Below are 16341 nucleotides of genomic sequence, written 5' to 3'. Positions count from 1 at the left end.
ACAATTGGCGTACCAGCGAGGAGACGACAGGCGACATCACATGTTAAAAATTGGTCACCTTGGTCACTAGTGGTGTTGATTGATACGTGTAGGGCGTAGGAAGCAGAGGACGGGTTAGAGGAATTGTGCCCTTGGCTTGTCGAAGACGTTTACCTGCAAACCAAGTATAGATTGTTGCCACGTCTTCTTCGCCTAACTCGTTGTCTCCAATTTTCTCCTTCACCTTTGCTCATCTTCACGTGGTTTTACACTTCCTTCAAAGTGACGTAGACGAAACCTATCTGCGGACTCTAGGAATATGCTTCCTGTTGCAGGCACGTCCATCTTGATGTAGAAAATTAGATATGCCCTTTAGGGCGGTTTGTTGAATATCCCAGTCTACTATGTATGTCTCTCTCCATGGCTTAGACTTTCTAGTATTGATTGAGAAGGAGTTGCTGTTTCTTGACACAAATTACAATTCCTAAAATGGCATCTTGGCCGCGAGAGCACGTGATCCGGGCGCGTCTCATTAAGCGGCGCGTCATAGCAAAACTTCGACCAATGTTGCCGCGGCGCAACTTCTGAACAGCCCAACACCACCATGGACGTTAAGGAGGTCGAAGTATCCGATCCCACGGACTGGCTGGATACTTCACTCTCCTCCCTCTTTGCTCTAGATTCTGCATTGCGCTGCCAGGTTTGCAAAGAGTTCTACGATACACCTATGATCACGTCTTGCTCGCATACTTTCTGTTCTCTGTGCATACGACGCTGTCTTTCAAGCGACGGAAAGTGTCCAACATGCCGTAGCGATGATCAAAGTAGCAAGCTGAGGCGGAATTGGGCGATGCAGGAGTGTGTTGACGCATTTTCTAAATCACGGCAGACGATGTTGGATCTTGCCAAAAACAGTCGCCAGGTGGACGATCACCCAAAGCGCAAAAGGCGGAAGCTCAGCAATTTTAATTCAAGTCCTCACGCCTCCGAGACACTTCCTGCACGGCGGACTCGAAGTTCTGCAAGGATAGAGGGCCGAGAAAGCGTGCCTGCATCTCAGGACGTAATCGCGCTGGATAGCGAGGAAGAGGAGGATATTTATGTCCCTGGACACGACGAGCAAGTACCAGAGCCAAACGACGGCCTCGTTGCATGCCCCATGTGCAACAGACGAATGAAGGAAGAGGCTGTGTTCGCTCATCTCGATCATTGCAACGGCCAACAGGTCAAAGAGAATACTCCGACTTACGTTCCACATCCCCGTCAACCTGCCAGACCTTCCCAGCAGCGCGTAAATTCCCCTGCAAAGCATTTACCCCACCTGAACTACAGCCTTTTAAAAGACACTGCGCTGCGGAAGAAACTTCAGGAGCTTGGAATACCGTCCTGGGGTAACAGACAGCTGCTAATTCGGCGCCACACACAGTGGGTTGATATATTCAACGCAAACTCGGATTCGCCGAGGCCAAGGAGCAACAGAGAGTTATTAAGAGACTTGGACGTGTGGGAGAGGACGCAGGGTGGGCACGCACCGGGCCAAGGTCAATCGGGACCCGCTCCTGTTATGCGGAAAGACTTTGATGGGAACGAATGGACAGGAAAGCACAAGAGTCAGTTCGAGGATCTTGTGGCTCAGGCCAGAGCAAAACGAAAGACGGCACCTTCAGCTTCTGCGACAGAGATCAACACTGTCAAGGGCGTGGATACCATGGAAGGCTCGACCACCATACCGGATTCACCCTCCCAAGTGGCATCAGATGGGATTGGCAAGGCGAATGATGAATTGCCACCAAAAATCGATACATCTGTATCAGCCTCAAACATATCGGAAGCTATATCTTCCTCCCCAGTTGCGTCTATGCTACATTCCGCAGCACAGGACGTTCGGCGGCGAACATCGATATCTGGAGGGTCAACAACCGCCTCTGGCCTAATATCTATGCACTCAATTCCCAATGTCTCAGCAACCTCTGCTTCAATTATGGGAATGACACATTCGCCGAGTGGAACTTGGAAGAGCCAGAGAGCAGACAGTGACGCAACCCGGGAACGAGAGCCAAGCATTTCTCAAAGTGAGACTTCGCTGCCGGAAAAGTTAGGGCTGCAGGCAAAGAACCTGAAGCAGGTACCTATGTTTGAAGTTCCAGCCAACCCAGTAAATGATGTGGAAGGTCTGGGAAGTGGCGAAGGTGATGGGTGATTGGAGCAAAGCTTCAAGACTATCAAGAAAAAAAGAACACATAATCCATGTGGGTCTTAGCGACTCGTTCTCGCCTAAGATTGTTTGTACATTTCTAGGCCTATATGTCATGGTCACACTCTTGATCTTGGGAGTATTTGGCCAAAATTTAAGCCAACTACCAGCTTCTCTCAGCTCGCTTTTTTAGTTTTTACATCGATCACACTGCTTGCTAAATGCTTCAAAGCTGTTTCACTCCGCTAAAAAGATGTACGCCAAATTTTCCTTCCATCAGCAAGCGTTCAATTATCTTGGAAGATACCAAAGAATATTCGGAATCCGTATGAGACGCTGGCAACTTCTGTACCATTCGCGGCCAAGATTCGCCAGTTAACGAGTAGCCTAGGGTAGCAGACGGTTCGACATTATCTTGTTCAACAATAACCGTGCTGGCACGACAGGAATATCTGATATCATTTGCACCCAGGGCTTTGCAATTACATCCTATACCAGCGTGTCGATTCCAGCATCGATACGCATGTCGACTGCTACGAAGGTTCACTGTTTGTCAAGGCTTTGACATCTGTCAGGGATTATCGCGGTAGCCAAAGACATGATTCGCCCAATAGGACTTGCGCAGAATCAAAAATGAGGTGGGATTAATGTAGCTATTAGACAGGACGGGTTTGCAAAATTGGATCAGAGCAGTTCCGCGGCACGTCGCTGCTTAATATGTGGCGTCTAGCCTTTACGTCACTCAGAAATGGGAAAACGGACTTCGAAGCATCCGTACTATTTGGTTGGTAATTCTTGGTAGACGAGTCTTTCTCCTGCAGCATTTTAGGAAACTTACTAGACGTCTTTCTGTTGCTATAAGTGCGATGCCTATAGTAGTAGCGTTCTCGAGGCATATCCACTTGACTACGTGACGGACCAGATTCATCTGCCTCGACGACGTCCTCTACACCCGTGGCGTCCTCCCACATTTATATAGCGTCGGACCGAGTACCATCATGGATGTTAAACTTTTTGTAGTCTGTGGTCACGTCTGATCTCACTTCCTCCCTAGTTCAATCGTAATCGGATCCAAATGAGCGCCCTTTCGATGCCTTGCCAAAGTAAAGACTGCGAAAAGCGACAACGGCAACAGTGTAGATAAGGACGCATTTGATACGTTAATCGCGGTCTAGGAAGGTCTGTAAACACTGTTGCCCGAGCAAGCCACTCTGCTTTTCTTGCGGAGTCACAAACATTTGAAACTGAGAAGCAGACCGAAGTCGTGGTCCAATATAATCGAAGCGAGTTGTCTTAATATGCTTTCTGCACAGTAATTCGGCGGACATTGATCCTTGTTGATTACGTATTTGGAGTACATGGGACTGAAAGCTCAAATTCGCAATGGATGATTACTTGCGAAAAAGGGCGTAAAATACATACAGACCGAATATGCTTCAAAGTTTTGCGCTCCTGCCCACAATTCTCCTCCGTCGTTCCTTACGGCGCGCTTCCTCTGCATCCTCCTCCGAGGGCCGAGCATCAACCTTTTCCTTTCCAGTACGTTTTGAAAGAGCTACACTCTCCTCATACAACCTTGCGCCAACCAAATCTGCTAGACGCAGCACTCTGGTGCTGACTGTCTTCCCATCTCTGCGGTTCTTTCCTTCTCTTCTACTTTGACTTATCAGGTCAGCGAAATTCCACAGCTTGCCCTCTGCCAACAACTCCCCGCTGCTTGACCGAGGTGGTTTCCAGTCATCGGCCAACCGCACGCTTGTGCCGACTTTTGAATCCCGGGATTTAGTGACGATGATGATTCCTTCTTCTTCGAAGCGTGTATATGCATTCTTCAAGGTCTCCTTATTGACAGCCTCAAAATATGACAAATCGCCCTGATGGTACAGGGTCTTTCCGAGGAGCTGCGCCTGGTCTTGCACCTTCTTCATATCTAGCCACAGGTCTCCTTGATGAGTTATAGGGGGGGTTAAGATCATGAGCGACACAGCACCCAGCCAAGACGCCTCGATAAAAGGCCATATCAGGAAGCAGAAGAAATCGTAGTTCTCTCTCCCATTCTCTCGCTCCTGCATGCTGAGTTCAATCGTTTCAATCTTTCCCTCCGAGTCTTTATGAACGTCTAGAACGTTGTCCTTGGACAGAGATTGCAAAGCCTGCTCGAGATTGGCATCAAGGCCACGAGTAGGGAAGATAAACTCTTCACGGAAAAGCTGAGAAAGGAAGAATACTTGGTCCCTCAGTTGCGTATAAGACATTCGTTGCAGCTCAAGCGCCCCACCAAGCTTGACTTTTGAATACAGGGCAGCGCAGACAAGTGCTTCCAAGATGAAGAGGTGAATCGTCATGTTGCGATAAAACGAGAGTTGGAATCTGTTCGACAGTCAACTTGTCGTCCTAACGATCTGGCTAGTAGAGATACGTACCTATCCACGGCATAATATGTCTCTTCCGCTAGGTTCTGAAGTGTACCCACAAGTTCTGGTCCAAGAACATCCAGCGCCTTTCCTACAACAACCTCTGTAGGTAGTCCAGCAAAGTGTGCCACTCGTCCACCTCGTTCAGTTATTCTTTCTCTTAGCCAGTCAACTCTGCGGATAAGCTCTGACTTGCCAACACCGCGGCCACGCAAAGTTAGCAGTACAGTTCCGCAGAGCGCTGAAGGCATAACAACGCTGACGTCGTTGATTTCGCTAAGAACTTTGTATCCCATAGTCCTCAAAAGTCTAACCTTCTTCTCCTGGTCCCAGTCATCTGGTGTAGGAACGCGCTCCGGTTCGCCAACATACCGCCGGAACTGGTCGTTAACATAATCTCTTAAACTCCAAGGCTCATGGAAGCGCATATCCACTCGTCCAAGCTTCATGCTTAGAACACCGCTTCCAGAGCTCAAAAAATCCGTCAAATTTTCTTTCTTCTTTGGTTGTCCCAGTAATTCCGATATATAAGAATCAACCTCGATGACCTTGTCGTATTGCGTCGAGACGGGGCATACAAGCACATCTTCTACACGGCCACTGAGCACACTCTCAAGAATGAACGTAAGAATCCCAAACTTTGGGGGCAGGAGTTTGCCTGTCCTCGAGCGACCACCTTCGATGAAGCATTCAATATTGTAGCCGCCTTGCAGAAGAGTATCCATATAAGCCTGAACGACAGTACGATATAATTGATCGTCGCCAAAGCTCCGTCGAATCCACATTGCGCCAGCGTTTTGCAGAAACGGCCCCAACAGCGGGATATTAAGATTATCTCCAGCAACAACAGTAGGAAGCCCAAGACCAAGTCTGTAACAGATTATCTGAAGAGATAAGTAGTCGACATGGCTCCTGTGACTCGGGAGGAAGACGATAGACTGCTTTTTCTTGGCTGCTTCCTCAGCGACTGCATGAAGTCTCAATACCTCCTCGCTGCTGACATGGATACCATGTTGGTAGGCCCTCGTCAACAACTGAGTTGCTAGATAATATGCACCTCGCAAAAAGCGCTTGCTCTCCATCTTGCAGATCATTTTTTCAATCATATCTTCAGCCACCCCAAGTAAATTGGCCCTAATCTCATGACATCTCTTGTCTCTACCTCCAAGACTGGCTAAAAGGCCCTCTTTCTCTTCCGTCTCTACTCTCCTCCTCGCAAGTTCATGAATCTTGTCCAACAGCATCGGCGACTGCAACACACGCTCTTTCATCTGCTCGCTGAAGCCGGGATAGTAGATCGGAGTGCCGATGATCTTGTCATAACTTCGCCAACCGGTACCGGAAATGTGCAGTGAGACTTCTCGGAAGAAGTCAAAGGGGGACTTGCGGAAGCGCGCCATGGTCTCGATGAGCTCGCGGGAGTGGTCGCCATCTTGTCGCTTGGTGCTGGGTTCGACATAACCGGAAGGATGGATACCAACATTCTCGCCTGCACCAATAGAAAGATCAGGAGCCGATGGACGAGTCAGTGGTTCGGGACTTGAGGGAGGCATTGGGGTCTTGTTTGAGGCCATTTCGAAGAGAAAAAAGAATGGATGAGAGTTCAAATTCTTCAACGCCTTCGACGCCGGCTAAACATGACGAAAGCGGTGTACTTGAGGAGGAATTGAAATTACGTATCGACACGCGGGCATTTGTTGAGATGGTGCCGCATGATCTGCACCAAGGGAGCCCGTTGTCTACGATGCAGCGATGTCGTTTGTGTTGGGACCAAGGCAAGCTCCGCGAACCGAGGTCTCCATAGGCCAGGCGCTTCCCCAGATTTGTAGCACGTGCATTGAAAGAAATTGGCGGGGTCGGCACGCTAATGGTAGCGGGTAACAGCCTGATGATGGCCCTAAGTGCTCAGTACGAAGGAGCGCACATAACATGGCTTTTGATCGTATTAGGCTTTGTCCCCGAAGCGTATTCATACAATCAGATACGAACGGAGGATCCAATCACTCCCAATGTCTCTTCTTCACGAAATCGGCATTAGGTCGACAAATATCCTCTTACAATTACTCTATCGAATTCCCCAGGAGAAGCGCGCCACACTACATCTATTGCTACTCAGCAACTCGGCGTCAAATCCTTGATCAATCAAGTGTTGAATAACACGTTCCTTTTTATTCTTCTGTTCGCAATTGTCGTCCAACATCTCATGCCTGAGAGATTGACGATGCCCTTCTGAAAATGAAACAACCAAGCGAAGAGCTACGCATGATGGTAACGCATGTTTGAGCATCTTGAGCCGCATTACATATTCCTTGTCGATCAGAGCCTGTCAAATGAGCAAATAACCGGTGTTCAGCTTTGTACAAGGATCCATGCAAAGTTTGATGGTGAATATTTCTAGGTTCGGCACGTTACAAAGCAGCCTAGCCAGGCACCTTACTTGACAAGCGCGGAAATGTGAGTTGCATCCGTACGTCACGTACGTACGCCGCGTCCAATACCACTTGTTTGACCCTCTTACTTTTGAAACGTCGGTTGGGAAATCCATTGTGGTGGAAAGCTACTTGGTACAGCCGAAAGGATGCTTGGCCAGCCAGTAGTCAAGTCGTACCAAATGGATGGAAGGTATTTTTGCTTCGATTCGGAAGTCAATATTACGATAAATCTCGTCTTTCGCTTCGGCGTAAATGACCTTGCAAAGACAAAGAATCTTGGGATTGAAGGTGCGATTAGCATATATGAACATTGCATTTTGCTTGAGAATCGCACTACGACCAGTACCCGCGTGTTAACCACGGCCTTTGAACCAGCTATGGATCCTATATCCAGTATTCCCCTCGCCTTCGATCGATGCCCGGTAGATTTGTAGGCGGACTTCGACTGGGAGACTCATCATACCAACCCTGGAGGCGCGAAAAAGGGAAGAGACATTCTCTTTCTTCAGCTTCGCCGTGACGACATCGACCAGCTGCAAGTTGCTCAATGTTGCACCTTTGGTGTAGTTCGGACATCTCCGTTTTGCTTCCACAATGATTCATATGATCGTCAGTGGCAGTTCTTACAGGGCCTCTTGCACATAGGATGGAGATCCATTCAGGCTCTGTGGGTGTCGATTACAATGTGCTGGCCGTGAAGAGTAGAAAACACAACTAAGGGCTTCCACAAAATCGACAAGACATTTTAGTCTCACGACTGTGGGATTCTAGAACTAAATATTGGGGTGCACAAAATACAGGCATTCAAAAAGTATCTTGTCATAATATAGGCTCGCAATCAGATCAGGCAGCATCATATGGCACAACATCGTTTTCGCCACTTATATCAAACTTCACATGCGTGATCGAACACAGAAAGGGTTGGTCAGAGTTGGGGTCAGGCCATTGATAGCCGCAGATACATGTTCATTCCAAATTCAGGATGTTCAGATGAAACGTGCAGGTAGATAATATACTGCGTACTCAATCTTCATGGAAAATTCAAATGTAGTTAGTATTCAGAGATTTCTTTTCATTGTAGAAGCCGTCTGTCCAATGCAGGTTTTAGTTCCTTTGTCTAGTCCCTAATATTCTCCTGCAATTCTGGACCAAAGGCTCCTTTAGCAAAAATATCCACCGTGAAAATGATGTTAAGTCTGTGATGCGTTCCTGGTGAGCGCACCGTTCGGCTAATTGATTATTTCAGTTATTAAAAACACCGTACTTGAAATGTGCTTAAAATATCGTTCCCTCATGATAGGTCTGTCTTGACACTTGAGGCTGAGAATGCGAATGAAGCAAACCTTCATTTGACTTTCGCAAAAGAGTCTGCTGAATACACGTGACTCACGCGTCGTCCCCGCGCCTCGGGCTTTGATTTTGTAGACCATCTCCGCGTCTCCGCTTCAAAGATTCATATTCGCATCTTCAAGAGCCAAGACCCAGCTCGCAATCCACGGGAATAATGTCAACACCTCTCGGCGCCTCAGAATCCGCACCAAATGGTGCGGCACCCTTTCAACACACCTATTTCCACACTCAGCGCGCCCACCTCGTCAACGAAATCGCCGCGGTATTCTATGCCCCCCTTCTCAGCAGCTGTGATTTGCTCGCTAACAGAAAAGTGAACAGGCACTGGACTCAACACTGACGCACCTCAACCGTCTGAACCGCTCCCTCGAGTCGGTGATCAGCATCGGCAACGAGTTCAGCAATGTGGAAGCGCTGTGGTCGCAGTTTGAGGGCGTGATGGGAAGCAATAATAACGGCAGCAGCAGCAATTCTGGCGCCGCGGAGAAGGTTAGCCCTGCGGATGCGGAGCAACAGGTCGCAGAAGGGGGAGGAGAGGAAGAGAAATCAAGCGCATTGGAGACGCCACCCATCGTGCGAACGGGCTTTGCGGGGAGCGGCGGAAGGGAAAGATGACGCATCGGAGCAACGGAAACCGGACTTTATGAAAGAATAAAAGAAGCATAGTGTATTTGACGATACCCAGACACGTACCAGACTGCGGCATGGTGCGTGTATACAAATAATCGATTTTTGCTTTGGTGTTGAAGCTATGCCCAAACGCCCTTCTTCATCTTTCACGCAGCAAGCGTGTGCAACGGGTACAATATGTTTCTCTTTCTTTCCCTGCCTTACTTTACGTTCCTTTCTCGTCTTTTCGGGTGCAGACAGCGGGAGAGCAGTCTGCTCATGCAAATACATTGTTCCTATCATTCATCGTACCATCTGAATAAAAGCTCAAAGAAAATATAAAGAGAGTAAAAGGGAACAATGCGACTCCCTTTTCCCAGAGTGGTTCGGCCCCGGTTTCTCACCATCAACATAAACGCCAATTCTCTATGCTTGCTGTTCCGATGTCCCAATTAATCAACGACAAGATCGAAAGTCGCCCGTCACTCAGAGGTCATAATATGAGCGAGCCGGAAGAAACGAAATAGAAAGATCTAAAGGATCTTGCATCCTTTGGAGCCCTTCTTTCGCTTACCTTTTCCGTTACTTTTGCTCAACCCATTATCCCGACCTTCCTCTCCGCCGGCATTGTATAGGCCCTTCATACGTGCCTCAAGCTCTTCGCCTGCAGCGACAGCGTCCAAAATGGCCTGGTCAAAAATTTCTTCGACGCCAACCCACTCTTTGGAGGAGCACTCCATGTATTTGGCACCCATCTTCTGAGCGACAGCCTCTCCTTGGGCTTTTGTCACCGGTGTAAGCCCCTGCGAGCGCAAGAGATCAATACAGGTCTTGTTGTGGCGCAAATCGGACTTGAGACCGATAAGGATAATGGGTGTGTTAGGGAGGAAATGCAGGACCTCAGGATACCACTGTTAGATGAACATTAGAGCAAATATCGCTAGAAAAGGGCTGAGGAAGCAATGATGTTAGTCACGCACCTTATCCATGACGTTCTCGAGTGAGTTGGGGCAATCAATGGCAAAGCAGACGAAGAGTAGGTCCGTTTCCGGATAGGAGAGTGGACGCAAACGGTCGTATTCTTCCTGACCAGCGGTGTCCCACAAAGCCAGCTCTATGGGCTTATGTGTTCCCGGAACAGTCGTGTGTGTGATGTAGTTCTCGAACACAGTAGGAACATATTTCTAGTCTTGTCGTTAGTTCTAGAACGCACGATATCCGCCTGGTGCTGTATGAGAAAAGGTACCTCAGGGAACCGTCCTTCAGCATAGCTGATGAGCAAGCACGTCTTTCCACAGCCACCATCACCAACAACGACAATCTTCTTCGAGTACGCTGGTGGCTCCGTAGTGGCGGTGTTGACTGTGTCAGCATTCGAGGCAGCAGTCATGTCCGTCAAAGTGGTGCTCATGGTGCCGTTGCTGACACGCTCGTTGGGTTGACGAACAGGGTGCGGCTGTCTGAACGAGTTGTCTCTCTGAATTGAAGACCCATTCGAGACCCGCGAAGAGTCCTTGCGGCGAAGATAGTCATAATTTGACGACTGGACAACAGGCTGTATTGATGCCATGACTGCGTCGGTTACAGCGAAGAGATATGATAATGTAGGAAAGCCTCGCTCGACGGCGCACGCTACGTCTGTCCAAGGTGCGTTGGTTGCGAGATGCAGTGGCTGACGCTCAGATTCGTAAGCCTCCCTGCTCTGGCTGGATAAGTGGTGACAACGGATAGGTGAGAAGAAGGGGAGAGACGGGAGGCTGGCTGTTGTTGTATGACGATGACGAAGGAGAGGGTTTGTAGACTGAGCGGGAACGTAAGTCGACTGTATGTGTTTACTGCAGGAGGGCCTGCCACGGCAACGCCTGGGCACTACCACCAGGGTCTCCCCTGTCGAGCCTCAAGCCGACTGCGCTAAACCACAAGCGGTTAAACTGCAACGGGGCTCACGGCTCTTGGGGGATTTTATCAGAACCCCGACTACGAATACTTGTCGTTTCGCTATCGTCTCCGTCGTCGCCGTCGTCTCCTTCCTCGTCCCGACCTCTCGAACTTCCCGGTTTCCGCCTCCAATGCGCTCATACTAGCAGCTTCGCAACAAATTGTATGGCCGCACCATGGCAATTGCTCCGGCCTGTCAAAATCATGGGCAACTCAAGCGTCCCGACGCTGGAACGAGAGTGCTCGATCATTGTACGTCGCTCTCCCGCATCTATTCTCGTCTTTGATGCAGATTGACGCTGATATCGGCATTCGCAACCCTCCTCCGCTATGTATGGAGCGCCGGACGTGCTAATGTTTCTTGACCTAGACGCAAGCACCCTCCCGTTGTGGCGGTATAAGCTGAGAGAGCGTCTCATCCATATTGTCCGCTTAGAAACACCGTATCTTGCAACGCTGCAATCATGCCTGCGCACGCCGCTGCTGGATCAGTATTTTGCCTTCACCGCAAACTTGGGTACCCACACTTTCTATATGATCGCGTTGCCCTTTTGTTTTTGGTTCGGATACACGAGCTTCGGTCTCGCGCTCGTCAACTTGTTGGCATTTGGTGTTATTCTTAGTGGGGTACTAAAGGACATGTTGTGTTTGCCACGGCCACTGAGTCCTCCTCTCCATCGCATAACCATGAGCGGCTCTGCTCAGCTCGAGTACGGTTTTCCCAGCACACACAGCACGAATGCCACAAGTGTGGTCACCTACGTGCTTTGGCTCCTTAGAAACACAGATAGCATGGACGAATGGGCCAAATTCTGGGTGGAAGTGGGCTTCTATGTGTACGGAGCAAGCATCATCTTTGGACGACTGTACTGCGGCATGCACGGCTTTTTTGATTGCATTTTTGGCTCATTGCTTGGCGCCATCATCGCCAGCGTGCAGATAGCATTTGGAGATGCATTCCACGAGTGGTTGTGGGCCGGCACCTACGTCAACCCTCTAATCGCAGCGTTGGTTATGTTGATCATTGTGCGGGCGCACCCAGAGCCGGCAGATGATTGTCCCTGCTTTGACGACAGCGTCTCGTTCTCTGGCGTTCTGATCGGCGCCTGGGCGGCGCTGCACACATTTCCGCGCACAACCTACTCTGTCAACTATCCCGTCCCTGGAACGACACCATATTCTTACGAAGAAATCGGATTGGTCAAGAGCATTCTACGCGTTGTTGTCGGCGTTATCACCGTCTTCGTATGGCGCGCCACTATGAAGCCATTCCTCTTCCGAGTGCTCCCCCCGATATTTCGTCTGATTGAGAAGATCGGAGCTGACTTGCCGCGCTCATTTTTCCTCAAAGCATCGCAGTACAAGCGAGTCCCTGACCTGAAAAGAGACGACAATGTCATTCCTTCGGCGCGAGACATTCCTCAGATCATCGGGGACGTGCGCCAGCGACGCGGTCGTGCCGTGTCCGTAGGCCCGCAGTCTGCAGCAGACGCGTATGAGCAGATCGCGTACAGGCAGGAGCAACGGCGGCGCAGCTTGAGCAAGGAACCGGAACGGCCTCCTCTCCCGGAGATTGTAGAGCACGAGAGTTCAGAGGACGAAAACCCGCGAAGTGGGAAGACAAACAACGACGATCCAACTGGACAGCAGCTCAAGTCCAAACGCTCGGGCCATCTAGATGAAAGTGCAAAATTCCAGACGACTGATTCTAAGAATCCCACAAGCTCTAAAACCAGGCCTTCTCCACTCAACTTCTCAGACCTTCCTACGCCCGTCGCCTCCCGCGTTCAATCTCACACGCATTTCCATCACTCAAGCGATCTCTCTGACCCGCTTCTTACTCCACCTATGAGCTCTCTCGATTCGGAGGCCATTGGCGGCGTGTCTCCAATTGCACGGCTACCCTCCCATACTGAGGAGTTTCCCTTCTACGCGCTCGCCGAGAAGGAATTCTTGGAGGAGCGTCGTAGGGAGGAGGAAGAAATTTTCGGCAAAATCGAACGAGTTAGAGTCAGGTACGATGTCGAAGTTGTGACCAAGTTGGTCGTGTACGCAGGTATTGCCTTCCTTGCGGTGCAAGGGTGCCCAGTTGGCTTTGAGATCGTGGGCCTGGGGATGCCTGGGTCTAGAGAGCGGTGATGCAGATAATCCGATTTTGTTGGTTAACTCGAAGACGAAGAATTGGCATCGTTTTTTTTTTTTTTTTCAAAAAATTTTTTTCTCCAAGACCCCGTTCTTTGAGTTTTGGACTTGTATTTGGCTCACGGTGTGAAGAGCTTGGTATTTGGCGTTCAAATCTTTGGTTCAAGGATTCCAGTGCGCGTGGAAGAGCACTTGTCTGAAAATATATGATATGGCTGTCAGGCTGGACGGGCACTCCGAGTAAATGCCACCTACGAGTATGAGTTTGGGAACGGAGGACATGTGTTTTATAAACTTGTAGGACCAATGAGGGAAGCACTGCTTGTGTATTGCAGACCGATGTGCACTTGGACCTACAAGCCGTGTCTAACCATTTTTGTCCAGCGTGAAAATCTTGACCGACTGCACTTATTACTTTTGTGTAACAAGATACCTTTCTTTATACATACATGAGTCGATTCTACTCACTGGGCTAGCTAGGTTTCATTAGGATGCCTCGAGTTGGTCAACCTCCTTCGAAAGCAGTCACCCATGCACAATCATATTTGTACGCAGTACGGATGGGAAAAAACACCCTGAATCTGGGCTGTCTGTATTTCACGCCACAATATAAGGAAAGGATTCGCGCGAACGTTAAGATAGACGCTAGACGCATAATCATTGCAACGTATCTGCCTCTTCTCTTCTCCGCGCCACTGTATGTTATAAACCTAGGTCAAGCCAAAAGCATCTAAGTCATGAAGCGAATGTTCCAGGGTATCATATCTTTTCGTTCCATCATGTCATCGTAATCCATCCAAATCTGGGGGTACAAAAAAAGAATACAGACTATGCATCCGTGTCCTTGTGGGCAAATAACATCATGCAGCCATTTTCCGTGCTCTTGTCGCCTGCAAAAACGCGCCGTAACTCCACGTCAAGTCAGTGGCACCACGCATGTACCCATTGTGTCTGTCGAGCTGTTCACTCATCCTTCCTTCGCCATCGACATGTGTGCGCACTACCTTCAAGAAAGCATCACCCACGCTCTTGAGGCGGCGTACAGCCTCCTCGAAGACGTCGTTCCCCCTCTTATAGGTGCCTGGTGACGGGTGCTGAGTCGGAATAAGCGCCTCCCAGAATGGGAGTCCGCGCTCAGTGACATTAAGGACGCCGGTGGTTTGAAGATGCAAACGCGTGCGATACAGGACTTCGCTCACAGAGCTTGTGCACAAGAACCATGGATTGCCAGTCCCCGGAATTGTCTCGTAGCCATCGTAGCCATCTTCTGGATAACGTCCCACACCGACTCCAGCGAGATCGCTAATGTCTTTGTAAGGAGACGCAATGATCGGCTGAGTGTTTATCGGATGGCGGGCGGCTTGGTCGCGAACAAAGTTAAGCAAGGTTACGAGAATTTCGTCGCTGTACGGAGCATACACGCACTGCTCCGCCTCCGTGGGGTTCGTGCTGCACTCGGTAGTGGTCCCGTGAATGGCACCGAGTAAGATACCACAATCCAGGCCGGATCGACCGGAGTCAAGAGTCTCTACAAGATGTCCCTTCTCCTCGCTCCAGAACCTGGGTAGAAGATCGGACTGCATGCGTTCGGCCTGGTCGACGTACCATCGTGCCGCACCGGGGTCGGCAAACAGTGATGCCACCCTGGCACCTTCTCGCAGCGCACGAAGTTGGACCATGGCGGTGAAAAAGTGTAGGCCTATGAGTTCCTCCCACAAATCAAACCCTTCGGCTCTCCAATAGTGGCTCGTGTACTCTAGATCTGCCTTGATGGTGCTGTTGGCCGGCATGCGCGCATCATATAAATCCTGGAAAAAGCCTGACCGCTGCGTCCAAAGATCCGCATGGGACGCATTGTATGCCTTCATGTAGCGCATGAGCGTGATCGCACGGAGTGGCGGCCCATCTCTTTGTGGTCGTCCCCAGTTCTCCGTAAACGCAGAACCGTCGACATGAAATTTTGGCTCCCCTAAACCTGATAGATGGTCTTCAAATGTGCCAGACGGGTTAGGAGTGTGCTGTAGCCGATGTGAAAATGCAGCGTATGCCTCCATGATAGAGACTATTTTCGAGGAGAGGTAGCTGGTGGGATCTTCCTCGTACCAATCGACTAAAGTTGCCAACGTAATGGCCGCATCTCGGATCCCTTGTTTTCATCAGCACCATACGTGATATATTACCAGACAAAGATCATACACTGATAGTAGTAATTAGGATGCTCCTTGCTTGGGCTTGCAATCACAGTGCCTGGTGCAGCATCAGGAGCCCTCGCACCGCCAGGCGCAATATTATTGAGTAAGTTTTCTAATGCTATCTTCTGCTCTTCTTCTAGCCATGCGTCTAATGACGATTGCGGCCCAAATTCGGTCTTCTCCTTTGACAACCAGGAAGGTTGCTTTCCCAAGGGCTTCTGGCTTGGTAGTAGGTGTGCAGGAATGCTAAATGCGAGTGCGTAGAGTGCTAAATAAGCGAAAACCACGAAAGGTACCAACGGAATCATCTTGTACACTATCAAAAGAACGAAAGAAGTGACAAACCCGTCAGAACCTACAAACTGTTAAGAAAGTGAAGAAAAGCGAGGAGTTAAATCACGAGGAGAAGAGGAAACGGCAACGGCGGAACATAGAAGAACGTATTGGTGCTGAGAACGGTGTGTACATGCGGCTAGACACGATCACACGACGCCGGTCATAATCCAGCGCCATTTTTCCGACCTCAGATCCAGTGACACCGCAAAACAAGCAGGAGCGCATGGGGTACGGATGGATAGTGTCCGCCACTGCGGTGACGAACGGATCGAACATTGCACAGGGACAACGTCATTACGCAAAGACCACATGGCCAACAGGAACTGGAGTCGTCGGTGGAACCTGACTGGTCCGCAAAAAAGGCACATCCATTCTTGGTTGTAGGGGCGGCAGCGCTCTGCAAAAGGTCGTGTGGTTCTACTATACGCTCGCTAGGTGAGACAGGTCTGAAGCGTCGTGTGATCAGACAGAGAAAATAGCCAATGTCATCATCGCACAGGAAACCGAGGTTCTCGTGTGGCCGAGACCGATCATCGGCGGTGTACTCTTTTTTCGCGCAAAAGTGTGGGAAGACTACAGCATCAAAATCAGCATGTCCAGAACAGGTGGGTGAGCAAGTAAGAAATCTGTAGGTGAGGGGAAAATCAGTGAAGTACAGGAATACACAATAAGGGATGGGTTGATATATATATATATATATATACGAGCTGTTGGGCACCCAACAAAATTGATAACGGCACCAGATACGGTGCAGC

At 49.6% G+C, this 16341-nt stretch overlaps 7 protein-coding genes across 7 annotated transcripts; 3 read left to right on the top strand and 4 right to left on the bottom strand.

The window, feature by feature from the left end:
* Positions 1 to 554: 554 nt before the first annotated feature.
* PV09_07955 (DNA repair protein rad18) lies at positions 555 to 2737 on the top strand. The gene has a single exon (XM_016361790.1). It carries the CDS (start codon positions 584 to 586, stop codon positions 2177 to 2179), a length of 1596 nt encoding a protein of 531 aa, XP_016210294.1. The 5' UTR covers positions 555 to 583; the 3' UTR covers positions 2180 to 2737.
* A 714-nt stretch (positions 2738 to 3451) lies between these two features.
* Positions 3452 to 6348, bottom strand: PV09_07954 (uncharacterized protein). The gene is made up of 2 exons (XM_016361789.1): positions 4597 to 6348; positions 3452 to 4543 (listed from the first exon to the last, which is right to left on the bottom strand). Exons 1-2 carry the CDS (start codon positions 6159 to 6161, stop codon positions 3610 to 3612), a joined length of 2499 nt encoding a protein of 832 aa, XP_016210293.1. The 5' UTR covers positions 6162 to 6348; the 3' UTR covers positions 3452 to 3609.
* Positions 6349 to 8479: 2131 nt separating this feature from the next.
* Positions 8480 to 9168, top strand: PV09_07953 (uncharacterized protein). Its single transcript, XM_016361788.1, has 2 exons — positions 8480 to 8631; positions 8691 to 9168. The coding sequence occupies exons 1-2, from the start codon at positions 8524 to 8526 to the stop codon at positions 8982 to 8984; spliced, it is 402 nt and encodes a 133-aa protein (XP_016210292.1). The 5' UTR covers positions 8480 to 8523; the 3' UTR covers positions 8985 to 9168.
* On the bottom strand, positions 9035 to 10770 carry PV09_07952 (uncharacterized protein). Its single transcript, XM_016361787.1, has 3 exons — positions 10225 to 10770; positions 9959 to 10162; positions 9035 to 9889 (listed from the first exon to the last, which is right to left on the bottom strand). Exons 1-3 carry the CDS (start codon positions 10546 to 10548, stop codon positions 9512 to 9514), a joined length of 906 nt encoding a protein of 301 aa, XP_016210291.1. The 5' UTR covers positions 10549 to 10770; the 3' UTR covers positions 9035 to 9511.
* A 213-nt stretch (positions 10771 to 10983) lies between these two features.
* On the top strand, positions 10984 to 13522 carry PV09_07951 (uncharacterized protein). The gene is made up of 2 exons (XM_016361786.1): positions 10984 to 11168; positions 11287 to 13522. Exons 1-2 carry the CDS (start codon positions 11093 to 11095, stop codon positions 13053 to 13055), a joined length of 1845 nt encoding a protein of 614 aa, XP_016210290.1. The 5' UTR covers positions 10984 to 11092; the 3' UTR covers positions 13056 to 13522.
* Positions 13523 to 13918: 396 nt separating this feature from the next.
* On the bottom strand, positions 13919 to 15558 carry PV09_07950 (uncharacterized protein; the record flags this gene model as incomplete). The annotated part of the gene is made up of 2 exons (XM_016361785.1): positions 13919 to 15204; positions 15255 to 15558. The coding sequence occupies 2 exons, from the start codon at positions 15556 to 15558 to the stop codon at positions 13919 to 13921; spliced, it is 1590 nt and encodes a 529-aa protein (XP_016210289.1).
* A 209-nt stretch (positions 15559 to 15767) lies between these two features.
* PV09_07949 (uncharacterized protein) lies at positions 15768 to 16101 on the bottom strand (the record flags this gene model as incomplete). Its single annotated transcript, XM_016361784.1, has 1 exon — positions 15768 to 16101. A coding segment is annotated over one exon (328 nt), but the record flags the coding sequence as incomplete, so codon positions are not given.
* Between the last annotated feature and the right edge of the window lie 240 nt (positions 16102 to 16341).

This window comes from Verruconis gallopava, assembly GCF_000836295.1.
Source record: "Verruconis gallopava strain CBS 43764 unplaced genomic scaffold supercont1.35, whole genome shotgun sequence".
Lineage (NCBI taxonomy): Eukaryota > Fungi > Ascomycota > Dothideomycetes > Venturiales > Sympoventuriaceae > Verruconis > Verruconis gallopava.
This window is presented reverse-complemented; position numbering and strand designations above follow the sequence as displayed.

Excerpts from the sequence above, each read along its gene's own strand:
- PV09_07951 (XM_016361786.1), top strand. The coding sequence starts at position 11,093 with ATGGCAATTGCTCCGGCCTGTCAAAATCATGGGCAACTCAAGCGTCCC. Across the intron at positions 11,169-11,286 it reads AACGAGAGTGCTCGATCATT|ACGCAAGCACCCTCCCGTTG; the intron begins GTACGTCGCTCT and ends TTCTTGACCTAG.
- PV09_07952 (XM_016361787.1), bottom strand. The coding sequence starts at position 10,548 with ATGGCATCAATACAGCCTGTTGTCCAGTCGTCAAATTATGACTATCTT. Across the intron at positions 10,163-10,224 it reads CTGAAGGACGGTTCCCTGAG|AAATATGTTCCTACTGTGTT; the intron begins GTACCTTTTCTC and ends CGACAAGACTAG. Across the intron at positions 9,890-9,958 it reads TCGAGAACGTCATGGATAAG|TGGTATCCTGAGGTCCTGCA; the intron begins GTGCGTGACTAA and ends TTCATCTAACAG.
- PV09_07955 (XM_016361790.1), top strand. The coding sequence starts at position 584 with ATGGACGTTAAGGAGGTCGAAGTATCCGATCCCACGGACTGGCTGGAT.
- PV09_07954 (XM_016361789.1), bottom strand. The coding sequence starts at position 6,161 with ATGGCCTCAAACAAGACCCCAATGCCTCCCTCAAGTCCCGAACCACTG. Across the intron at positions 4,544-4,596 it reads ACATATTATGCCGTGGATAG|ATTCCAACTCTCGTTTTATC; the intron begins GTACGTATCTCT and ends ACTGTCGAACAG.
- PV09_07953 (XM_016361788.1), top strand. The coding sequence starts at position 8,524 with ATGTCAACACCTCTCGGCGCCTCAGAATCCGCACCAAATGGTGCGGCA. Across the intron at positions 8,632-8,690 it reads TCGTCAACGAAATCGCCGCG|GCACTGGACTCAACACTGAC; the intron begins GTATTCTATGCC and ends AAAAGTGAACAG.